The sequence below is a fragment of the Monodelphis domestica genome, chromosome 1 (assembly GCF_027887165.1).
Source record: "Monodelphis domestica isolate mMonDom1 chromosome 1, mMonDom1.pri, whole genome shotgun sequence".
Classification (NCBI taxonomy): Eukaryota; Metazoa; Chordata; class Mammalia; order Didelphimorphia; family Didelphidae; genus Monodelphis; species Monodelphis domestica.
In genome coordinates, this window is record NC_077227.1 from 290,637,634 (window position 1) to 290,664,736 (window position 27,103).

Below are 27,103 nucleotides of genomic sequence, written 5' to 3' on the forward strand. Positions count from 1 at the left end.
ACATAGTTCATTCAATTTCATTCAGCTGCTGTTCTTCAAAACGTCCAGCTTCCATGACTTCTCTTATTTGAAGACCTACAAATAGACTCTTTTTTTATTTTTGCCTCATTGATTCCTAGCAATTTGTTTTTTTAATTTGAGAAAACCTGCACCATTTTGATCTGTCACCTGAACAGAATATTTTAGTAAGCCAAATGTAATATGCAATGACATTACAAAAATGTTTGCAGGATAAGTGTTTGGCTTATCGCATTTTTCTTTCCTAGAATTAGTTCTTTCTTTTGAGGGTGAGATTTTTCAATGTATTGATTTTTATCTGTTGTCCAATTCATAAATACTTGACATATTAAAGTTATAAACAGAGTTGTAAGAGAGCATTCACTTTTCTATCACAATAGACATTCCAAAAATACGTTCCCTTACTTTTGATCCTTTCCAAAAGAAGTGATATATTATCAAAATATTTTGGTACTCCCTTGCAAGAAATTCCATATTTTTAACCTAGAAGCTGAAAGATAATTTTGATTTCTAGGTAAATTAAGCTCACAAACAAAATTAAATGAAACTGGGGAAATGAGGATTAAAAAATCATTTCAAGTAGTGGAATAACCACTTTGTTTCCTATATTGTGATAATGAAATCACTGTTTCTGCAGACTCCAGGACAGGTAGTTTTTCCATTGCATAAAATAGTAGGTTTGATTAATATATAGGCTTAGGGCCAATTACTGATCTATTGATTAAGCAAATATAGTAATCTGTTAAATGGTCATTTTGTTCTCTGCATAACAGGGACCATAAATGGAATGTAACAATATCCATGTATCTAAAACTACTTTTAATCAATCAAAAATAATTTATTAAACACCTGCTTTTAGCTAAATTCTAAGACAAAATGAAAAGATGGGGAAAAAATAGAAACAGACCCTGCACTTGAGACCTTACATTCTTTTGAAGGCAAAACTATATAAATATATACAAAAAATAAATATAAGGTAAATTTTGGGGAGGGAAGGGCAATAACAGCAAGGGAGGAAAGGAGAGATAAGGAAAGACTTCACATAAAAAAATTGTTGCTTAATCAAAATTTTGAAGGAAACAGGAATCTAGGAAGCCTGAATCCTAGGCACAGAGGAGAGCCAAGGCAAACCACAGAGATAAGAGTAACATAAGAGCAGGAGTATCATGAGAAGAACCCCAGGAAAGATAATTTTGCTATAGGCTATACAAAGGTAAATAATGTATAATATGATTGGAACAGTTGGTAGGGGTAGGTTATGAAGGGCTTCAAAGACCAAACACAGGAACATTTATATATATTTACAAAAAAATGGAGCCACTAGAATTTGTTGAGCTAAAAAGTGACATTGTCAGAATGTACTTTAGGAAAATCACCTTAATAACTGCAAGTACAACAAACCAGAGTAGAAAAAAGCATGGGGGCAGAGAAGGCAGGAACAATTAGGAAGCTACTGCAGTAATACAGATAAGAAGTAGTAGGGTGTAAGAGAAGTGGTAGCCATGCAAAAAGAGAATGCAAGAGATGCGGTAGAAGATACTGACATAGCAAGATTTGGTAACTAAATGGTTATGTGGAAATAAGGGAAAAAAAGAGAAATCAAGGGTAATGGCAAGGTTGTGAATCTAGGTGAAAAGGTGAAATGTATTCTCAACAGATATATTCAAATAGGATATTTCAGACAGTGGATATGAAGGAAAAGATGAGTTCTGTTTCTTTTGATCATGTATGGGAAGTCCAGTTTGAAATATCAAATAGAAATACATAAAGCTCAAAAGAAAAACTAGACTAGATATATAAATTAAGGGGTCTCTGTGAAGAGAAATTATAATTAAACTCATCATAGTTAATGAGATCACTAAGAGAGAATGTAGAACATGGGTTCATAACCTTTCTTTGTATGACATTAACCAATATGGCAATCTAGAAAACCCTTTAGACCCTGTTCTGAGAGGAATGATTTTAAAAGATAAAACACATAAGATTACAAATATATATATATGTATATGTAAATAAAGATTTTTTTTTTCCAATCCAAGGTCAGCAATCACTCTGAAACTGATCCACAGACTGCAGGTTAAAAATCCCTGGTACAGAAAGAGGAAGTTGCTAGGCTGAATTTTGGAGTATACCCACTGTTTGGGAGCATGAGATAGATAGCAAAGGATACTGGGGACAGGTCACAGATCCAAACATCCTTGAAGAACTAAGGATAAGGCATAAAGAGTTGAATAAATGACATAGCAATTTATTTGGAGAGAAAAGATGACAGTGAGAGGGGTCAGATCTCAATCAGAGGCTGGAGAAAGGAAAAAGGAGAATGATGGATTCAAGAAGTTTTGAGATATAAACAGAAGAGGCAACTCATTGAAAATTAGCTCTTTTTTTCTTGATCAGGAAAGCAAAGCATTTATGAATAAGGTGAGGTAAAAGGGCTGACCATTGAGTGCTGCTGAGGTGAAGTGTAGGAATAGGTAATGGGAGCTGAAAAAAACTGAGACATTAGGAAGCAAGGGTGTTTGATGAGACATTTAAATATACACTGAAACTTGAGAAATAGCTAGATGGTACAATGGAGAACGGAATGTTTTACAAATATTTTTTCACTTCATCCTCAAAATGACCCTGTGAAATAATATTATTTCTAATTTTGCAGTTAAGGAAACTGAGCCACTATCAGTGGATAGGGCACTAGAGTCAAGAAGTCATGAGTTCAAATCTAGGGTCAGACATTTATTACCTATGTGGCCCTGGCAAACCACTTAACTTACTACCTCAGTTTCCACAAATGCCAAATGGGGATAATGCTAACATCTGCCTCAAGACTGTCATGAAGATCAAATGAGATAACATTTGTAAAGCCCCTAGGTTGGTGCACAGTTAATAAATGCATGTTCTTTTTTATAAGAGCATGCGATGGTTGCAAAAAGGCCCTACCCCTTTCAGATTAGGTCAATTTTTCCTTAAAAGGCATTGATATTGTCCTCAAATTTTAATTGGCTCAGGGAAATAGGCCTCAAGTCACTGACAATAGCTTCCTGGCCCTCTGGTACAAAAATAGACAAGACAGGAAGGGTTGGAAGTCTTCCCTGAGGTTTTCAATTCCTGACTAGCAGCATAATCAATGACAGTACAGGAAAGCCGTACTCAATTTAATCAAAAGCAGGAAAACTCTGTTTTGGCAAAATAAATTCCATTTTGTTAGCTGTTTAATGAATTACTTATGTGGTCTCATTTAATTCTAAGGTACCAAAACCAATCTGGTCAAGCCTGGCCTTCAACAAGGATGTTAAAAAAGACTGATCCAGATACTGAACTCCTTGAGAAATGAGAATGACTTAGAAGGAGATAGATAACTGCTACTAAGTGTAGTGGATAATGATGGATTTCAAAAATTATATACCTAGTTCTGAATCCAGTCTAAGATAGCTGGATAACTGTGGATAAATGAGATATATCCTCTATAAGCCCCAGTTTCCTTATCTGTAATATGAAAGTGTGACTTGGTGACTTCTGCCTTTTTAGCTCTAAATTTATGACCTAATGATCTAGATTTCCTGAAAAATCTGAGTGGAATAAACTCAAAGGAAGAAGTTGCTGAATGCTGGTAACAAAGAGAGAATCTTGAAGTGGTAGTGATGAACACATAGTATTCTAAGTACACCACCAGGGCCATAATGTCAGAGGACAGGAGTAGAAATAAAGATAGTACTAGAAAGAATGATTACGGATGAAGTATCATATAGAGAGAAACAGATTTCCATGAATGCATGATTGAAGGAGTCCATGAATAAGAGGTCAAAAATGAAAAGAAGTTTATTAACAATCTAGCACAGTTTAAAAAGTTACTGGAAAGGTTGAGCAGATTGTGGTGGTTTCGGAAGGACAGGTAAGGAAGGAAAAAAAGACTTGGGATAAATGGAGATGAAAAATTGGGTAGCAGATACAGCTTACCAATAAACATGAACATTTCCTTAGATATACTGGGATAGAAAAATAGCATTGCTTATAAAACTGTGAATTTTATTAAGTACACATCAAAGTTTAGATGTTAGTATTATCATTGACCTTTTGATCTATCTCCTTTTCTAAAATCCTTTTGCTTTCTTCTGTGTAGTTTAAAAAATGTTTCACTGGAATCTTTTTTCTTTTGTTCTTCCACATTACTATCAAGGCCCTCACTCTGCCTGCCAAACACACACACACACACACACACACACACACACACACACACACACACACACACACAAATAAATGCATTCCCTTGTAGCACATAAGTATAATTGAGCAAAAAAATTAATGCTGTATTTGTCTTCATATAAAATATCACAATATATACCTAAATTCTATCACTTCTATGTGATTCTATGTATCTCTGTACACTTCTATGTGTACCTGTGTACCTTTATGAACTTCTGAAGTCATGATTGATTGTTGTATTGATAAGTCTTTCAAACTTGTTTTTACAATGTTGTAGTTTACCACCTTTGCTTCAATTCATACAAGTCTTTCTCAGATTTCTCGAAGTCTGTTCTTTTACAACTTCCTATAACTCAAGTCTTTTAGATTCATATAAATATTATTTGTTCAGCTACTCTCCAAATAATGACTATCTACTTTGTTTCCAGTTAGATAATTACAACAAAAAGTGTTCCTATAAATTTTTTTTTCAATATGTGGATCCTTTCTTTCTGGTTTTGATATCTTTGAAGTAGAAAGCTAAAACTGGTATTATTAGTCAAAGATTATTCACCAATTTTGTGTTTTTATAAGAATAATTCCAAAATACCTTCCAAAATGAATGGACCACTAATTACTAAACCAAAACAATGCATTAAAGCACGTGATCTCTCAGAACTCTTCAAATAATTGTCTATTCGTTTTAACAAATTCTTTGTCAATATGTCAAATGAAACCTCAAAGTGGTTTAATTTTATTATCATTATTAGTGTTTTGGAGTATTTTTCATGCATGTTCATAATGCCACATTTCTTCTTGAGGGTTGATTACTAATATCTTTTCATAATTTATCTTAGTGAATTTTTAAAGAATGTTTTTTTAGCTTCATAAACACAAAGTAAAATGAGCATTTCCAAATAGAGAGAACATAAAAAGGATTGTATTCTAAACTGAATTATTAAATAGGCAGAGCCTGCCTCCCTTTTTAAATATACAAAATGAACATCTTATTTTGAAAGCTATCTTGCTTTTCAATGATTCTTTCTGGCCTGTTTTTTAAAATACTCAATGACCTTCTTTTCTTTTTGTTTCTTTTTTCATTTTTTTTAGTATTATACCTGATTTGCCTTTACCTCCCTACAAATTACCACATTATAAACAATGTCTTAATGTATGTCTTAATATGGATCTTGAGAAGCAGGAAACACACTGACTGCATTGTCAGTCCTGTGGAACTATGGTTGCATAGATCATATTTTTGCTAAGTCTTTCAGAGATGCTTTTTTTTTCAGTGTTGTGATATAGATATAGATATAGATAGAAATAGATATAGATAGATAGATATACCAATCTCTCAATTCTAGTACCTTTCTTATGTTAATTATTTTCAATTTATCCTGCGCCTGGCTTGTGTGTATATGGTTATTAGCATGTCTCCCCCAGTGCCTTATACATGATAGGCACTTACTAAATGTTTATTAACTGAATACTAACTGGTTCTGCTCACTTTTTCACTTTGCATCAGTTCATATATGTCATCCATGGTTTTTTTTTTAAACCTTCCATTTTGTAATTTTTTTAGGGTAATAATATTCTATTACAATAGTTTTTCCCTAATTGATGGTCACCTCCCTGAATTTCTAGGTAGTTCTTTGCTATAACAAAAAGCTGTTATAAATATTTTTGTACATATAGATCATTTTCCTAGTGGTTTTTTAAAATTTCCTTGGGGTACAGGGTTAGTAGTGGCATTATTTGATAAAAGAACATGCAGATCTTTAATGATTTTATGCACAGCTCCAAATCACTTTCCAGAATAATACCATCTATTCAGTTTTACCAATACTGCATTAATGGTTCCGGTTTCCTCATAGGTCCTCTAACAATTGTCATTTTCCATTTTTGTCATCTTTCCCAAGCTGATAAGTAAATTAAAATCCTGAGTTGCTTTATTTTGCATTTCTCTAACTACTGCTGATTCTGAGCACTTTTGCATAGTTGATAGCTTGCTCATCTTTCTTTGCATCCTTTAACTATTTATCTTCTGAAGAATGACTTACCATACATCATTTTCCTGTATTTCTAGGAAATAAGGCTTACAAATAAAAATTGCTACCAAGAGTTTTCCTATTAACCTTTTAGTTCTGACTTCATTCATAATGCTCATGCAAAATCTTTTCAATTTTCTATAACTGAAATTGTCTATTTTATCTCCTGTGAGCATTTTTATCTCTTGCTTAGTCAAGAACTTTTCTCCATACATAGGTATAAAATGCATTTTCCTGCTCTTCTAATTAGTTGAGTTTCTATATTCATCTGAAGTATAGTATGGCATGCTCTTCTAAGTTTAATTTATTCCATACTAATTTTAATTTTCCCAGAAGGTTTTGTAGAATAATGAGCACTTACCCCAGCAGTTAATGTTCTTAGGCTATCATCTTCTGGATCTTGAGTACCTATTATGTTGCAATGAGCATTTTTTCTTTAGTTTTTAAAGTACCAAACTGTTTCAGTGATTACTGCTTTATAGTACAGCTTAAGATCTGAAAAAGCTAGATGCCCTTCCCATTTTTTATATTATTTTCCTTAAAATTCTTCTCTTTTTTTCTTTTAACTTCTGATTGATCTTTTTTATTATGTTGTCTACTTCAAAACTTTGGGTAGTTTGATCGATATGGCAATGAATCTCTAAATTAATTTAGTAGTATTATAATTTTTATTTTACCAAGCAGTACAAATACAAGCAGTTAATTCCTCTCCAATTATTTGTTATCTTTTATTTTCATAAAGAAAGAATAAATGAAAAGGCATTTACTATGTGCAAAGCACTATGTGAACTACTGAGGATACAAATAAAGAGAAAACCAGTTCCTGCTTTCAAGGAATTTATACTCTATTGAGGAAGACAACACAAAGTTTCAGCAACAATTAACACAAAATGGTTCTCTAGTCTTTACAGAGTACACTGGCAAAAGCAGCCAGTAATATATAATCTTTAATTATGTTTAAATTGTTTTAATTATAATCATATAATTTCTGGGTAAGTTTTGGTAGGTAGTCTCCAAGATATTTTATTCTGTAGTCATTTTAAATGCAATGTCTTTTTTAAAGATTTATCTCTCTCTGCTGCTGGTTTCTGTTATGAATATATATAAAGGCTAAAGATTTATATAGGTTTGCTTGATATCCTGTACCTTTTCTGAATTTACTTCTATTCATTTTATGGTGAATCTCTAGGAAACTCTCATATCATGTTACAAAAAAATGATAATTATATTATTTCTTTTCTAAGCTCCATTTTTTTTATTTGCTACACCTAGCATTACTATAATTACATCAAATGATAGAGGTAAAAATGGGCATCTGTCTTTTCCTCTGACTTTAGTGAAAAGGCCTATCACATTTATCTATATTATATTTATAATTAAATATATACATATGTAAATTTAAGATTTTTAAAATTAAAATGAAATATATATATATATGTAACTAGTTTTTGGTTTATAGAAAAGCTATTTGCCATATAAAGGAAAGATCCATTTATTGCTATACTTTTTAGTATTTTTAAAATAAAAAGTGGTGTATTGTCAAAAGTTGTTTCCATGTTATTTACAAAATCATGTATATTTGTATAATTTGTATATTAATATGGTCTGTTATGTTTAGTAGATAGCTAAATGCCACAGTGAATAGAGTGCTGGGCCTGAAGTCAGAAAGATTCATCTTCCCAAGTTCAAATTCAGCATCAGATACTAACTATGTAACTCTGGGAAAGTCATTTAATCCTATATGACTTAGTTCCTCATTTGTAAAATGAGCTGGAATAGAAAATGTCAAATCACTTCAGGATATTTGCCAAGAAAACCCCAAGTGGGGTCATGAAGAGTCAACAAGTGAAAGGACTGAACCACAAAACCAGCGTTGAAAGTTTTCCTAACTATTAAAAAGAATTCTTTGTTCCTAGTATAAATCCAAACTGGTCATAGTATACAACTTGACAAATATTTTGCTTTGACCTTACTGTTCATATTTTATTTAATATTTTTACACTGATAATCATTAGCAATACCAGCCTATCAGCCTATTTTCTTTCTCTGAGTGAGCTCTTCTAGGTTTAGATACAAGAATTCTTTGTCTCATAAAAGGAGTTCTGTGTAGTGACTTTGTAAAGCTGTTTATATAAAATTTGAGTAACATTTCTTGATAAAATTTACTTATAAACTCATCTGACACAGTTTTATTTTTACTTTTAGAGTTTGAAGTTAATTTCACATCCTATTTAATTAATATCTTTTGCTAAGATTTGGTCATTTAAAATCTCTATTTCTTTAGCATTTAATGTTTTTTGTAATTTTTATTAATATATACATATCCTTTTCATTCCTATTATCAGTTTCATTAGGACATAATTATATAAAAGTTTCTAACAATTTCCTTTATTTCCATTTATTTTGAAGTATTTTTCATTTTTTATTTTGGCAATTTGATCTCTTTCTTGGGATCAAAATAAGTAATGGTTTCTCTATTTTATTAGTGTTTAATTGGTCCTAGCTTTATTTCTCAATTCAATGAAATTTTTAATTATTTATTTTCAGAATTTTTACTTCTGTATTTACTTGAAGGTTTTATTGATAAAATTGATAGAAATACACATTTTTCCCTAAGTTATGCTTTAGAGTACCAAAATTTTTGTTGTTCTTTCAGATTATTGTCCTTTTCTTCTTGAAATTACTTATTGTTTCTATAATTGATTATTTGACTCAGCAATTACTCAGGAATCCATTACTTAATTTCCACTTAAGCTTGACTCCTTTCTTCAGTCTTTTTATTAACTATACTTTTTATTGTTATAATCAATAAAGGACATACTTAATATTTCTGCTATTCTGCATTTAATTATGAGGTTTTTAATGTCCTAGCAAATGGGCAGTTTTTTTTTTAAGTACTATTTCTACTCATAATTCAACTAATTTTTCCTTTAAGAACTTAGATGTTTGAAAGGTAAGGTTACATTGTGGATAGAAAGCTGGCCTCCAAACCAGAAAAACTTATTTTCAAGCCCTGCCTCTTGCCACATGCTGGTTAAATGACTCTGTTTAGGTCACTTAGCCTCTCGGTGCTTTAGGAACTGTAGGCCTATACTTTGCTGAGAAACTGACTTACCCTATATCAGTAAAAAGTACAGGTCTAATCACTACCATTACCTACTTAGATGCTATGCTATTTGGTACTTATAGCATTATCTATGGTGCCTTTGAGCATAATGTAGTTTTTTTTCCCCTTTTTTCCCACAATTACATGTAAAAACAATTTTAACATTCTTTTCTTATTTTGAGTTCCAAATTCTCTTTCTCTCCAATCCTCTCAACCCACCTCTATTCCTGACACAGTAAGCAATCTGATACAGATTTTACATGTACAATCAAATCATATAAAACATTTTTACATATTAGTCATTTTCTAGAACAGATCTTGAACAAACAAAAAAGAAAATGAAATATAACATGTTTTAGTCTTCATTAAGACTCCATCAGTTCTTTCTCTGGAGGTGGATGTTATTTTTCATCATGAGTCTTTGAGATTGTCTTGGATTACTATATTGTTGAGAATAGCTAAGTCATTCATAGTTGTTCATCTTACAGTATTGCTGTTACTGTGTACAGTGTTCTCTTGCTTCTTCTCACTTCACTTTGCATCAGTTCATACAAGTCTTCCCAGATTTTTCTTAAATCATCCTGCTCATCATTTCTTAGAACAAAATAGTATTCCATTATAATCATATACAAATTGTTCAACCATTCCCCAACTGATAGACATTCCCTCAATTTCCAATTCCTTGCTACCACAAAAAGAGCTGCAATAAATCTTTTTGTACAAATAAATTCTTTTCCCTTTTTAAAAATATCTTTTGCAAACAGACCTAGTAGTGATATTGCTGGATGAAAGGTTATGCACTTTGGGCATAGTTAGTTGTTCTCCAGAATGATAGGAACAGATCACAACTCCACTAATATATTGTGCAGTAGTGCCCAATTTTCCCACAACCCCTCCAACATTTATTTTTCCTTTTCTTTCATTCTCCCAGTCTGATAGGTATGAGATGGTTGAATCAGCACATCTCTAATCAAGAATGATTTAGAGCATTTTTTCATATTACTATTGATAGCTTTATTTCTGAAAACTGCCTATTCATATCCTTTCACTATTTATCACTTTTACAAGGAATTATATTTTCCTAAATTTGACCCAATTCTCTCTATATTTCAGAAATGGGACCTTTTTAGGAGATAAGTGCTATAAAATTTTTTCCAGCTTTATGCCTGCTTCCTAATATTGGTTACATTGGTTTTACTTGTACAAAACATTTTAAATTTAATATAATCAAAATTACTCATTTATTATCACATAATGCTCTTTATAACTCTAAAACAGAGCTCTGATTCACTACTTTATTTCTTATTCAAAACCAGATTGTTTTAATTAGTATTGCTTTGTAACACAACTTTGGATCTGATATTACTAAGTCACCTTCCTTCACTTTTTTTTAAATTAATTCTCTTGATATTCTTGACCTTTTATTCTTTCAGATGGATTTTGTTAGTATTTTTTCAAGCTCTATTAAAGAATTCTGGGGCAATTTGGTATGGCATTAAATAAATAGATTAATTTTGGTAGAACTGCCATTTTTATCACATTTGCTCAGCCTACCCATATGCAATTAGTATTTTCCTCTTTAGATCTGATAATCTATGTAAAAAGTGTTTTGAAATTGGGTTCATATAGTTTCTGGGTTTTTCTTAGCAAATAAGACTCCCAGATATTCTATATTATCTACATTTAATTTTAATGAAATTTCTTTTTCTCTCTCTTGTGGCTGGGCTTTGTGAGTAATATATAGAAATTATGATGATTTGTATTGGTTTATTTTAGATCCTGGAACTTTGCTAAAGTCATGAATTATTTCAACTAGTTTTTTAGCTGTTTTTCTAAGATTCTCCAAGTATACCATCATATTATCTGCAAAGAGTGATAGTTTTTTTTTCTTCATTGCCTATTCTAATTCCTTTAATTTAATCTTCTCTTATTGCTATAGCTAGCATTGCTAGTAGGATACTGAATAACAGTGGTGATATGGGCATCCTTGCTTTACCCCTGATTTTACTGGGAAGGCTTCCAGCTTTTCCCCATTACAGATAACGCTTGTTAATGATTTTAGATAAATACTACTTATCATTTTAAGGAAAGCTCCACTTATTCCTATGCTTCCTAGTTTTTAGTAGGAGTATTGTATTTTGTCTAAAGTTTTTTTCTGTATTTATTGAGCATATAATTTGTGTTAGTTTTACTGATATGGTCAATAATTGATAACTGATAGTTTTCCTAACACTGTGGACCAGCCCTGCATCCCTGGTACAAATTCCACCTGAACATTGTGAAATTTTGCTGTAATTTCCTTGATAGTATTTAGTTTAAAGTTTTTGCATTGATACTCATTAGAAATATTGGTCTATAGTTTTCATTATCTGTTTTTGTTCTTCCTAATTTTTGCTTTTGCTCTTCCTGGTTATCAGCACCATATTTGTGTCATAAAAGGGCTTTATGTTTAGTCAGCCTCCTTTTTCTTTATAGCACCTTCAGATGGAGTAGTGAGCCCCTGCTTATTCCTGTTCACCCTGTAAACCAGATGCTACTACCTCTGCCATTCCATGTAAAGTGGTAAGGGACTATGCTCTCTTCTGACTCAGCTTCCTCATGACTTAACTTAGGTTTTGGCATCTTACTAGTCATTATTTACTTACCTTCATAGTCCTCAATTCAGAATTGATTCAATCTTTTGTGAAGGTCCTCACCTGCCCGCCCCAACTTGTTGCCTATAGCACTGATTACAGGATTCCTGTACAAGATCTTGTTAATTGTTCTGGCCCTGTCTCCTGCTGCATCTCTGGCAGGGCTCCCTAGACACTGTACTAGACCTTTCTCCTCTTGTGGTTCTGTCACTGACTAACTACGCACTGCACAGGCTTTTCCTACTGCTATGACTATGGAATGGTAGGTCTTAGTGCTTAGCCCTTGCTGTGGCTCTCTCTCAGACTATCTAAACACTTGATTACTTGGGTGTTTTACTGGCCTTGCTACAGCTATAACTCCAGAGCAGAATGTCTATGCATTATACTGCCTGGCTGTCACGAACTGGGTCTGGCTCAGGCTAGTGTCTTGGTAGTTCTAATTCAACATCAGAATAAAGTGAGACATCCTTAGGTGATTTAACAGCTAGCAAGAAGAGTTTTACTTTGTCATGACAAGAAAATGTTATTCAACAAAGATAGACACTGAAGATACCTTAAGTTGATTTAGCCAAGTTCCACTGAGGGCACTATTTATGATTCACCAGTCAAATCTCTGAGAGAGCCCTCATCCTAAACTTCACGGGGAAAAATTATGAAAATATTGTTCCTACCACACTCTACTCCTTTGCTCCTACCACACACTACCCCTTGATGGTAAGTAAGGCCTCTGACAATCTTCTAGAGAACCTTCTACCACTTAAATGACTTTAGGTCTGGTACTGTTCTATCCTGACCACCAATATTAAAAGAAGCCTGAAAAAGGAAGTATTAAAGGAAGAAAATAGAAACATAAAAAAATAAATAAAATACTATAATAACTCCCTTAAAAAGTGACTGAATCTGGAAGAGTCCCAAGAAGAACTGAGGCCAAAGTCAGATAGTTCATAATGAAAAATTATTGTAGTTCATAGTGGGTATCTCACCAGGAACATCTAGGACATGGCAAAGATCATCATGACATTTCCTACACAGTCAATTATCCTCATGAGAGGTCGGGGGAATCCTATACTGCCACCCATTTTGGGCCACCAGTTACAATCTCCTTTTCCTGAGACTGAGGAAGAAAGGAATATAAAGTCTTTGCTTTTCATAAGTAAAGCCTCTAAGGGACTGCCTCTTCTCTCCTGTTGGGAGTCTGTCAGATAATCATATTTTCCCTAGGTTAGGGGAAATCCCTCCTAAAATTTCCACCATTTAGTCCTCCAAGTCTTCCCTAGAATAGAATTGTATGATTATCAAAGGGTATTGCTCTTAGGGTCCTTATCTCTGTCTACTGGCCCCCAAGGATAGTTGTCATTAGGGCCCTCTTCTCTGCTTGGTGCCCATTATGCCAAAGTCGTCTATTCCCCCTGTAACCAAGGTAGGTCAACCATTAGTACTAGGGCCTGAGTGTTTCTGTCCACTGCTGAGAAAGAATGTTGCTGTAGGTCTAAACACTAAAATACAGGCATGCGGGACATAACTCAGTCCACTAAGGTAAACCTAGCTCCCTATGTAGAAGGTATGATGTACCACAGCCCTACTGTGTCTAGCAAGTATGCTGTGGAGAAGAAGGAAGGAAGGAAGGAAGGAAGGAAGGAAGGAAGGAAGGAAGGAAGGAAGGAAGGAAGGAAGGAAGGAAGGAAGGAAGGAAGGAAGGAAGGAAGGAAGGAAGGAAGGAAGGAAGGAAGGAAGGAAGGAAGGAAGGAAGGAAGGAAGGAAGGAAGGAAGGAAGGAGAAGGAAGGAAGGAAGGAAGGAAGACCACAAAGCCAGACTCTTACAGGCTAGTACTCTTACAGACTCTATTTCCTATGCTGTGCAAGCAATAAACTTTTTAAGTAGGGTTAGAGAATTGTTTTTTAGTTCTGGGGCAAGAAGGAGGAAGAATGAAGAAAAGAGAAAGAAGCAGAGAGACTAGGATTGGGGAGGTGGAGGGATAGAGAGAGAATATGAGAATTATTATTCACAGTTTAGAGGTGAGAGTGGAAACTTTTTAAACTGATATAAAACCCTCATCTGCTCATCAAACAGAGTGCAATTGGCATGTGCCCATATCTCCACTTCCAGAAATGCCTCTGAGCTCCTGGGGAGAATATGGTATTGTCTTTTAAAATACCTCCCCCAATGGTATATTCCAAAAAATCACAACAAAGGTTTTGTGACAAAATTGTACAAATACCATTTTTTTAAACAAACAAAAATAGTTTCTTCAGCATAGCTGTTAGACAATATCTTAAAAATGGATGTGCCTTGGTTTATATTCTCACTACAGGGCCCTTCATAGCAATGGCTGCCTATGTCCATATACATTATAGGTTTAAGGAGTACTGGCTCAGCTGTAGAGTTATTTCAAAAAAGTCAGTGGAAACCAGTTAACAACAAATATTACTCCCTTAAATCTGGGGAAAGCCTTTTTTTTATTTTTTTTTTTAAATAAAAACCCTTACCTTCTTTCTTGGAGTCAATACTGTGTATTTGCTCCAAGGCAGAGGAGTGGTAAGGGCTAGGCAATGGGGGTCAAGTGACTTGCCCAGGGTCACACAGCTAGGAAGTGGCTGAGGCCGAATTTGAACCTAGGACCTCCCGTCTCTAGGCCTGGTTCTCAATCCACTGAGCTACCCAGCTGCCCCCGCACTGAGCTACCCAGCTGCCCTTTTTAAGAGGCCTGAATCACTAAGACAATTAGGTAAAGGCCACTACCAATTGAAAAAAAAATGTATTCATTCTTACCAAGAACTGTACACAATAATTTTTTAATTTGTCATTTCCTAATAGCAGAAATATTTTTTTCTCTATCCTATAAACTCAGTCCCTGTAGGTTGTTTCAAATATAAACTGAATTATGAATAAAACCCCCACCTCTGGTAGTAGTTAGAGGAGGTTTAAATTACCAGGCTGGAAGGCCCTAGAAAGGTGGAGGTCCTAAAAAAATTTACAACAATTATCTTCAAGGTACTATTAATTACTTAAAACATAGCACATATTCACATTGTGTCTCTTGGCAGTTTATTTGTGCCTCCCTGGGAGGATCCACCATTCTTTTTTATTTTTTATTATTAATTTATTTGTTTTTGGTTACATTAAAATTCCTAGGGATATCCATCCATCCATCCCTCCTCTCCCCATACTAGAGAAGGCATCATTTGATTAAAAAAATGTATATATAAACTATGTCTTCTGTGTTTCTTTATCTGGAGATGGACATTCACAAATTATTGTTCCAAATATTAGTTCTATTGGTATATATAATGTTCTCTTGGTTCTACTCATTTCACTCTTTCAGATTCTCATATAGGTCTTTCCATTTTTAAAAATTAACCTGCTCATCATTTTTTTACAGTGTAGTGGTATTCCATCACAATCATATACTGCAAGTTGTTTAGCCATTCCCCAATTAATGGGCATCCCCCCTTAATTTCCAGTTCTTTGCCACCACAAAGCAAGCTGCAATAAATATTTTAGAATATGTAGTTCTTTTTCTTTTTCTCTGATCTAAGGGTAAATACAGTTTTATTATAATTCTTTGGGCATAATTCAAGATCCAAACTGGTTGGACCAATTCACAGTTCCATCAACAGTGTATCAGTATCCCCATTTTTCCACATCCCCTCCAACATTTATCATTTTGTTCTTTTATCATTTTAACCAATCTGAAAGATATGATACCTCAGGATTGTTTTGATTTGCATGTTTCTAACTAGTAAAGATTTAAAACATTTTTTCATGTGCCTATATGTGGTTTTGATTTCTTCATCCAAAAACTGCTTATATCTTCTGATATATCCTTTAGGAAATTGCTCATATTCTTATAAATCTCACAATGTTCTCCATATATTTATCTCTGAGAAACTGTCTACAAAAATTTTGCCCCAGGTTTTTGCGTTCCTTCTATTGTGGCTACATTAGTTTTATTTGTACAAAACCTTTTTATTTTAATCAAAATTATGCACTGTACATCTCACCATGCTATCTATCTCTTGTTTGTTTATACATTCCTCTCTGATACATAAATATGATAAATATGTTCCCTGTCCTTCTAATTTGCTTATAACATATCTCCTTTCGTGTCTAGGTCATGTATTCATATTGATTTTATCATGGTAAATGGTGAAAGATATTGGTCTATACCTAGTTTCTGCCAGACTGCTTTTTGGTTTTCTGAACAATTTTTACCAAATAGTGAATTTTTATCCCCAAACTTGGATCTGTAGTTACTTTTATCAAACAAATGGTAAATATAATTTTTTTACTACTGTCTGTTGTATATCTGGTATGTTCCACTAATCTGCACTTTTTAGCCAGTACTAGGTAGCTTTGATAATTACTGCTTTATAATATAGTTTAAAATCTGGTACTGCGACACCTCATTCCTTTACATTTTTTCATTAATTCCTTTGATATTTTTCACCTTTTGTTCTTCCAAATGAATTTTGTTCTTGTTTTTCTAATTCACTAAAATCATTTTCTGGTCATTTAATTGAGATGGCATTGCATAAGTAGATTAGTTTCGGTCAGAATATCATGTTAATTATACTTGCTCTTCTAACCCATTAACAATTAATATGTCTCCAATTATTTGAATCTGATTTTATTTGTGTAAAAAGTGCTTTATAATTGTGTTCATTGTAATAGATAATCTTGGAAGGGAGTATATTTGATGGGTAAGTGATAACTAATAGATCAGGCAGGTATCTTTCTTTTGGCTTACCCTCCGCTCTCTAAACCTCCCTTCTTCCCTCTTCCAGTCTCCCTTCAATTTCCTCTTCCCCCTTCTTCTTCAGCATCCTAAATCACTCAAGGTGAGCTATGATGTTTCAGAGGAAATACTCCTTCTCTTCTTTATCTCAAGGAAGGGTTTATTGGGGGAAACAGGCAAAGATGAAAGATGGAGGTAAGAGGGTTGGAGGTTTCACTATTATCTACAGTGAGTCTTAGGTTTGAGGATATTGAGAGAAAATGGCAATTCAGTCACTACCATGAAATAGAGCAAGTCAGAGAGAGATAAATAGTCCTTCTTCTTCTGCCTTCAAATCAGCCAGGCCACCTCCAACTTGATTATCCCAAGACCCAGAGATAAACCCAGCTTCTTCCTTCAAAGTTACCACCATCAGCCAAGAAGCCCAGAAATCAGTCAGCAATTGGCTCTTGCCTTCAACTGTTTCCTGGTAACATTCCAAATGGAATTGTCCTTTGATTGACAGCTGATCAACCTCCAGCCATTGCTTCATGTCTTTTGCATGCCTTATAATTTCCCTCTTCCACATCATGTATTTCCTAGGTTTGTCTTGGCAGATATACAAATAGAATTAAATATCTGAGAGTATTCCCAGATATTTAATTCTGCCTATTGTTATTTTAAATGGGGTATCTATTTCTTCTTTACTTTGTTAGTGATATATAGATGTTGATGATCAAATATGAGTTTATTTTATATCCTCCTACTTTATTAAAATATTGATAGCAACTTTTTGGTTGGATTTCTAGGATTTTCCATATAAACCATCATAATATATGCAAAAAGATATAAATTTTATTATCTCTTTGCTCATTCTGATTCCTTCCATTTCTATTTCTTCTTTTATTGCTATTGCTGGCATTTTAAATACAATATTAAATAATATTGGTGATAGTGTGCATCCTTGTTTCACTCCTGATCTTATTAGGAAGGCTTCTAGTTTATCCTTATTATGAATAATACTTTGTAGGTAGATGTTTCTTCTCATTTTAAGGAAAAATCCATTTATATCTATGTTTTCCCAGTGCTTTTAATAAAATGAGTGCTATATATTGTCAAAAGCTTTTCTTGCATTTATTGATATAATATTATTCTGTTACTTTTATTATTATGTTCCTCATTTTCCTTATATTAATCAACCCTTATACTCCTGGTATAAATATCATGTGGTTATCCCATATGTTGTTACATATAATCTTGTTATATATTGTCTCCTAGCTAGCAATTTATTTAGGATTTTTGCCTCCATACTCATTAATGAAATTGGTTTGTAATTTTCTTTCTCTGTTTTTGTTCTTCCTGGTTAAGTATCTGCTCCATTTTTGTTTCATAATAGGAGTTTAGTAAAACTCTTTCTTTGCCTGTTATTTCAAATAATTTATTTAATAATGCAATTGTTGATCTTTAAATATTGGCAGAATTTACTTGTAAATTCATTTGGTCTTCAATGTTTTTTTCTTAGGAAGTTCATTTATTAGCTATTCAATTTCTTTTTCTAAAACAGGTTTATTTAGGACCTCTATTTCCTCTTCTGAGAGTCTAGGCAGTTTATACCATTGTAAGAATTCTTCTATTTCACTTACATTGTTAAATTTGTTGGCATATAATTGGGCAAAATAACTCCTAAAAATTCTTTTAATTTCATGTTCACTGGTAGTATATTCAACCCTTTTCATTTTTAATGTTAGAGATTTTTTTTTTCTGGAACCACCATTTCCAAAGGCATCACCAAAAGCACCACCTTCTTCCCTAGCCCCCATTTCTGAGATCTCATTATGTTCTATTTTAATTATTCTGAGACTGGACGAAGGCCAGTACATAGGTAGTTTATGAGATATTTAAAAGGTCATTAAATTATTAACAAAAAAGATTTACTTTTCTTGGCAGAATGATATTCGATAAGCGTAAGTACGAAGAAAACCTCCAGTTGATTTAGGTAAGCAAAAATCCCTTGATAGTTGCCTATCATGATTCATTAGCCCTTTTCTCTCCTCCCATTCCTTCTTGTTGTTTTTGTGCTCAGGTAATGAAGACTTGAAGTCAAAAGTCTGAGCCCTTAGTCATCTGAGCCACAAACCAAAAATAAACAAACAAACAAATTTATAATGATCAAAAAGGACTACAAAGACAACAAAGACAACAACAAAAAAAAACAAAGAAGACATCCCTAGTCTATCCCACAGATATTATATATTATATATTATTTTCTGACTTTTTAATGTATTATTCAGTTGTACTAACTTTTTCCCCTCTAAAAAAAACACTATTTATCACCTGGGATGACACTCCAGGAAAGGAAGAATATTTGGGATATAACTATAATAAAATAATAAACAGAAAATATCAATAATTTTTTTTAAAAAATAAATGCAAATCAAAACAACTTTCTTCAGTTTTTACCTCACACAAGGTGTAAGTGCTAAAACTATGGAAATGTTCAATGCTATGGGTACTATAAGGAGACATGCTAATACACTGTTGGAATTGTTTATTGATCCAGTCATTCTAGAAAGCAATTTGAAATTATGCTAAAAAAAGGTGAACAAAATGTCTACTCTTTTTTACCCTGTTGGTAGGCACATACTGGTAGGCACAAGAACATCAAAGACAAAAAGGTATTTTAGGCACCAAAATAATCATAGTAGCACTTTTTGTGGTAGCAAAAAGTTGGAAATAGAGTAAATACCTTTTGGGGAAAGGCTAAAAAATGTCTGGTACATGAATGGAACGGAACATAACTGTCCCATAAGAAATGATAAACATAAAAAAAGTCAGACACTTAGAAAAATTTATATTAAATGATACAGTGTGAAATACAACAGGAAAACAACATATGCAATAACTAAACAGGAAGAACACTGTCAATAAAGGGAACTAAACCCCAGCTAATTATAGCAGCCAAAGTTGGCACCAAAAGAAAGCTAAAAACGGCAATTCCCTACATTTATCGTAGAAGCAAGGGCTGTAATTGTAGGATATTATCAGATTCGGTTGGGTGGATTTGCTGAATTCATTTTTTCTTTCTTTTAAAAAAAATCATTTAAAAAATCATTGTCTCTAAGAATGATTCCTAGTTAGAGAGAAAAGAGTATATTCAGAAATTAATTTAATGTAAAAACAAAGGAATCAATAAATATAAAATTTCAAAAAGATAAAAAGGAAATAGTGAACAGGATAGATTGGAATCCTAATTACTTTGTTTCAAATCTATCTTTATGATTTGGTTTGTTTTTTTTAATGGTTAGATAAACTACACGGTAGCAGTAATATAGGAGAAACATTTTAATCAGTAAAATCCAAATGAAAGACTTTTTCACAACATTGAAACATGGGACCCATTGCTTTATAAATCCTAATTGAGAAACCTTATGTTGGCTAATGAGGTCTTTAAAAAAAAGCAGCCTCTTCCCAGAACAGAAAGTCTGTCCTATAATATGTAAAAATAAAATTTATTCAAATATAATGTCATTTTAAGGTCTATTTAGTTCTAAATCTCGGCTCCTAGAATTCTAATTGTACTTTTATTTTTGTATGTAATCAGTGGAAATGACCTGTTGTAGATCCACTACTTACTGATCTTTGAGGTCTGTAAACTGTTTTTCAAGATTTGACATTTCATCTAAGCACTCCATTCTTCTTCTTTCACAGTCTTCATCATCCATTTCTGTCAATAAAAGCATGAACATTACTAATTATGGTAGAAATATCATAAAATTGGTCAGAAGGTGGTTATAATCTATTTCACTGAAATTTGTAAAGAAGATTAAAAACTTATAAGTTTAAATGCTGAGACCTCATTTGAAGCTAACAAGCAAATATTGTTCCATTTAAAAATAATTGCTATTTTGCATTTTAATCTAAAACATGGGAGAACTTTAAATAGAAAACTTCATAAGTCTTTAATGTAACCTGGGTCTCTCAATATTTACAACAAATGTTTTCCTGAAAAACTGTATAGACTAGAAAAAGCCTCCTACAGATGTGGTTTAAGCCATGTCTGAAATAAAGTCAGGAAGTGGAGACAAGGAGAGAGAATATTCCAGATATGGGAAATAGCCAGAGAGAGTTTTGGGGGATGTATGAGAAATAGCAAGACTGATATGGCTGGATCATATAGTACCTGGAGGGAGGGGAATAAACTTTAGGATTAGAATAATAGAAAAAGACCAGACTATTAAGGGCTTTAAATGCCCAACATTTTTTTTTTAATATTTGAACCTGGAAGAGACAGGGGGTAGGGAGACTGACAAGAAGATCATTACATATGTGCATCATTCAAGGACAAGTCTGGTCACAGTAGTCAAAAGTTTCATCACCATATGATAAAATTTTTTGGATAAATTATCAAAGACAACACATAGATAAAGGGAGTATCCACAATGGCAGAGCCACCATTGAAGCCTCTCTCAAACTATGGTCAGTTTACTCATCTCCCATTTAGAGTCAAATTACTCCTTAATATACTGCCTTTGCTCCCACATACTTTCAAACTCTAGCAATCTAACCATAACATTTAGCAAAGCCTGTTCTCTCCAAGATTACCAATCCTCTTTTAATTGTTAAATAGAATTACCTTTTCTTAATCTTTCCTCTGCCCTCTTGACTCAGCATTTTTTTTCAACCTACTAACCACCCTAGAAAATCTCTCCTTTGACTTCCAGGATAATTACTCACCTCTTGGTTATTCACCTACATAACAGATAACAGCACAAGTATCTACCTACCAAAATTTCCCCTTGATCCCCTCCCCCAACATGGATTCATAGATTAGGAAAAGCAAAAAAGACAGGACTCAACTGGCCTAGTGGTGGGGCATGACTAAAGTTCCCTAGATAGAGATTATTAATGGGGCCTTTTGCTATATTGAAAAGGCTTCCTGTTTACCTGAAGCATAAAATTTCCAAGGCAAACTGGAAGTGGGGTGGAGGGGCAAGGTCTAACTTCCTGGATGCTTCAAGATGACACAATTCACCTCATCTTACCCTAATGAACAGGCACATTTTCATATCAAGTCAAAAGTTGCTTCTACAGAAGTACTACTGGATCCTTTTTTTGCATATCCTTGCTATATTAGAGTTAAATAAACTCTAATATATCATCAGGCCTTGTCTTAACAATTGATATAGTTGGTAATTAGGATGAGATGAGATGGCCTTGAAGCATGTGTATGCTGGTCAATGTTTAACAATGGGTTCTCTAAAAATTTTTTCACATAAACTTTTAAGTTTAATCTACATAATTAACATTTTTATCAACAAAACAATAAACCAAACTTTGATTTGTAGCTTTGCCAATTTCCTAGGTATAAATGCTCATACTGAACATATAATATATCAGCTCAGGAGATGGTAAGAGCTCCCTTTGATGCAAAGCACAAAATATTGGTTGAGTTGGAAGGGCATTTCCAATCTGGAAAGTGAAGTGACTGAAGGATAACCAAAAATGAGGCCCTTGTAATGGTATATAGGGAGTTCTTTCAGTGTAACAGTGAGTAGGCTCAACCCGAATGATTAACTTAGTAAGTGTTAAAAAAGGGGGTGCTAAGAAAATAAAGCCCCAAATCTAGTATTTCTTGGTTGTTGACCATCCTGCAGTATGTTGGTGTATTAAGACTGAAGGATGAGAACAGAACATTCACAAAGTAGAAATAAAGTTATTGACTATTAAATACAGTGCAATGAAAGTCAAAGAGCATCATTAGTGAAGAAATAGTTTACATTCTTCTGTGATTTGCTGTTGTTTGTTGTTAACTGCCTGAGAGAGTTCAGAAACTCTAAGGATTACCATTTGTCCCTTCCCACAGTAATACGCATAAAGGTTGACAAAATGACCTACACAAATGACTCCTAAGAACCCATGATACTCTATTCCCTCCATGATCTGCCCTTTTTACACTTCCCTAAATTATTTGAATGGGATGGGGATATAGAGAATACCTTAGGCTTGGGAAAGACACTGAGGGATACCTATTGCCCTGAAATTGAATTTTTCTGTCCCATATAGTTCCCCTATACACTGATTTTCTGGTGTATCCTATGTTTGTTATATAAGATCCCCCTCCAAGTCTATGACCCCCATGAAGAAGGCATATGTCACCTGGTAGTTTACAGTGGACTAGAGGGAAATAAATGAAGGACAAAAAAAGGAAGAATTCAGTCCTAGAAATATCCAGTCAAGTTTATAGAACAGAATAGGTGGAGAAAACACAGAAGATTCCAGGAACAGTCCAGATTTAGCTACTGACATTCACTTCCCAAATTAAAAGGGAAGCCCAAAGACCTCAAAGACTTCAACCAGTAATTTGAAATAGGGGGCCCACTGAGGCTAGAAGTCCTGGCAAGTTCTCCTATTGAGCAGAGTTCCAAGATGCATTATTCTCATGTGAAAAAGTCCTAATGGAAGAGGCAGAAAAGAAGCTTCATCTATACTGATTCCTGAGCAGTATATAGGAGGCTAACCACATGATTTAGGGCCTGAGAAATAAAGTACTGGGCAATTAAATGTTCTCCTCTCTTTAATTAGGACCAATGGAGAAATTCTGTTAATGTCTCTCATTGCATACAATTGCTTGTGGTTCCTGTTAAGAGCCATTAAAAGAACAGTAGAGGTTGAGGAGTGGGCTCATCCATTGCCACTATGAGCACAATGGGGCTGTCATGCCATGTTCTACTGGCCACAGGACCATATGATTCACCCTAAGCAAAAGTCAGCTAGTTATTCCTGCCTAACTAGGCTTCTTATATCAGTCTAAATAGCCATTTAATCCCAAGTGGTCCTCAACCTTCCCCAACTGGCAAAAAGGCAGTCTCTCATTTTGGGGCAAGAGGTTGACCCTGCTAATAATCACCACTATATCATTATATACCTGACTGCCAAAGTCATATGTCCAGGCTCCCAGAAGCCAGGTCTCTAACAAAGCAATGCTACCCTGGAAAAAGGAGTTCTTTTGACTAGTTGTTACTAGGATCCAGGCTCCAAGAAGTCTGTTAAGATCAGACTGTTTTGGGACATAGTTACAATTGGTTTCAAGGACTTGCCTCCTTCTTTAAAAGACTCTATTGTACCACCTCAGGAGCCCTCTCAATGGGCAAGCTACCTTTCCTCTGGGGTGGTTCAAATAATTCCTACCAAGAAGGATTTGGGGGGAGTAAAGTGTGGTATTACTGGAAGACATTTATTTTGCTTTATGAGAAAGATGAAAACCATTATTATTTAGTAATATTAAATATATATTTACTTAGGAAAAAAGAGAACCTCCATTTGGGGGTAATTCTGAGACCCTGGATGGGGGTGAAGGAGAGTCCTTATTTAGACCCTGTGAAAGAAGAAAAGAGCTCTTAAGCAGAGACTTTCAAAGAAGCAAAGATTTCATATCATTCCCCTGATGTGCCTCTCAGGAAGGGGGAGGTTTTGGTGGTTGAGCCAGGGAATAGTAAGTGGGTGGTAGTACTAGAAGAGCCCCAATATCTACTCAAATCCAAAGATAGGCAGCATTCAAGAAAGCTTATGACCTCTTAGCCACTGTACTACAGATAATTTTGGTAATGCAAGATGAAGAATTGTTGGCTGTGCTAGGAATGTCATCAGGTGACTGTGGTTCTAATGTTCTAGTGCTACTCCTGCTCACAGACACTACCTTAAATCAGGAGAAGAATCTATCCTGGAGTGTAATCACTCTGTGCTATGTTCCTAATATTCCTGGTACTGTTGCTCTAGCTCATTGTCACCACCTTGGGAGACAGACCTACTGTCAACTGCAAAGATTTCTCATCACCTACCAGGTAGACCATATCATTGCAGTCTGAAACTTAGTCCTTCTGAATAAGGACAGAAAATCTTGAAGAGTTTCTGGTTTTTGCTTTCTCCCACATTTTTTCCTTTCTTCTTTTTTTATGTTGTTTCTTGGAGAGAACAATGTAATTCTTTTTCTTAGTATTGCCTTTGCCAGGATAAAATAATAAGTAATTTCCTAATAAAAGCCTTGAAAGCATTTAAATGGAGGAAAGTCTTCCAAAAGATCCTTAGGATCTGACACCTGGAGGTGGAGTATGAAAGCACCAATCTTTCCCCTTCAACTCCTTGCCCCCAAACATGAGCTAATAAAAGGAAACTTTAAAGACTCACCTCCTTGAAAGGTACATAATGTTCAATGGAGCTTCCTGAGAAGCCTCTAGCTGTGTTGACATGGCTTCCTGGTCATCTGGGGCATAAAAGGTTCCACCCTAAGGGTGTTAAGGCTTCTTTAATTTAGGAGATGTCTGAAAACCACACATGTCATTGCACTGCCTTACTGACCAGACACATTTCCATTCAAAGAGGATCTCATCTACAGAAGCTAGCCATGAATCCATGTTACATAGTTTTGCTATGTTAGGGCTAACTAAATAAACTTTCTTTTGTTAACTGTTTAATGACTTATTTGGTTCTGACACAAAAATAAACTAATAAATAATGCTAACTTCAAGGCCACCCTTAACAACCTGTTTATGTTCTCACTTCCCAATCACCTTTTCTGGAATATCATCTGCTTCCCACCCATTATTCAGTGTCATTCCAAGGCTCTTGCCTTTAGTTGTCTTCTTGTCTCTCTCTACATTCTTTTACTTGGTGATTTTATAATTACTATCTCTTGGCAGAGTATCCCCAAATCCATATACCTAGTTCTAATCACTCTCCTGAAATCCAACATCACCAACTGCCTACATCTCTCCCTGAACATCTCACAACATCTTAAACTAAGCATGTCCAAAATATCTTTCCCATAAAATCTGACTCTTAAAAAGTTGTCTATTTCAATTGAAGTCATTATACTTATTAATCATCCCTTGATTATTCCTCCCCCAACTCTACTTCCATATTTAGTTAGCAAATCTTGACAACTCTATTTTTATAACATCTTATGCTTCTGTCCTCTTTAATCCATTCAAATGGCTACCATCTTGGTTTTAGCTCTTACCTAGATTATTGCAAGAATTCTTGAATATGGAATACAGGAAGCTGTCTTACTTGACTATGTATATTTGGGGTTCTGTTTTTTATTTAATTTTCAATGGGGGAGGGAGGCAATGAGAGGTAGAAAAAATAAATGCTTGATAATCAAAAATAAGTTACACTTAATAGATTACTGCAAATAACCTGTAAATTGGTCTCCCTACTTCCACTCTATTTTTCCAATCCATCTTCCATACTGTTGCCAGAAGAATAATAAAAAAACATAAGTCTGATCATGTTAATTCCCTGCTCAAAAATCTGTAGTGGTTCCCTATTGCCTTTGGGACAAAATAACAAACTATTTTCTCTAGTTTAGTCTAGACCTTTCTTCACAGTTTAGCCTCATCCTATCTCTCCAGACTGATTTCACAATACTCCTAAAACTTGGAGCCATCTTTCATTTGTGTGGCCCTTCCACTAGCTACAGTATCTCCTCATCTCTACCTTTTAAGAGCTTTAGTTGTTTTCCAGTTTTAGCTCATTTGCTTTTTCTGATTCCCCTAATGTTAGTACTATCTTCTTCCTCAAATTATCTCATACGTATCCATTTAAATATTGTTCCTTCAGAGCAAGGAATGTTTCCTAGTTTTGTCCTCTTATCCAACTTTTTCTCAATATTATCATAATTACAAAGTAAATAACCTATTCAATAAAATGATATAATTCTATATCATATAACAAAAAATTAAGACTATACCATAACATAAAGCTTTTTAAAGAATATAAATATCAAAGACTGTAACACAATAACCACACAGCTAAGTAGTATTGTAAATAAAGTGCTGGGCCTAGAGTCAGAAAGGCCTGAGTCCAAATATTGCCTCAGATACTTACTAGTTGTGTGAGCCTGTTTGCCTCAGTTTCTTCATCTGTAAAATGAACTAGAGAAAGAAACGCAAAACATTCTAATATCTTTGCAAAAAAAAAAACATAAATGGGATCGTGAAAAGTAAAACATGACCGGAAAATGACCGAACAACACAGAAATGTATTTGATTTGGTTGATCGAAATGGTTTCTTTGGGCATATTTTAATATGAGTATTCAAAAAAGGTCTCCTAAGCTTTTTAAATTTATCTTTATAATCTTGCTATTAACTATATAAACTGCTGTCCTTGCTCTCCTCACATCACTTTACATCAGTTCATATAAGTTTTCTCAGATTTTTCTGAAACTATCCTTTTCCTCATTTCTTACACACAGCAATATATTCCACTGCATTCATAGACTACAACTTGTTCAGCCATTCACTAACTGATGGGAATCCCCTCAGTTTCCAATTCTTTGCCACCACAAAACAAGTTGTAATAAATACTTTTGTACATATACATCTTTGTCTTCTTTCTTTGGTCTT

General features: G+C 34.0%; 1 protein-coding gene across 4 annotated transcripts in view; it reads right to left on the bottom strand.

Annotated features, from left to right (window-relative positions):
- Positions 1-27,103, bottom strand: part of BRMS1L (BRMS1 like transcriptional repressor) — a 211,102-nt gene that overhangs the window by 130,839 nt on the left and 53,160 nt on the right. For all 4 annotated transcript variants that reach the window (XM_056811028.1, XM_007473251.3, XM_007473250.3 and 1 more), the window contains one exon: positions 20,333-20,423. In XM_056811028.1, coding sequence (XP_056667006.1) covers positions 20,333-20,421 — 89 coding nt within the window. In that variant the 5' untranslated portion in view covers positions 20,422-20,423. The remainder of the gene's footprint in view (positions 1-20,332; positions 20,424-27,103) is intronic.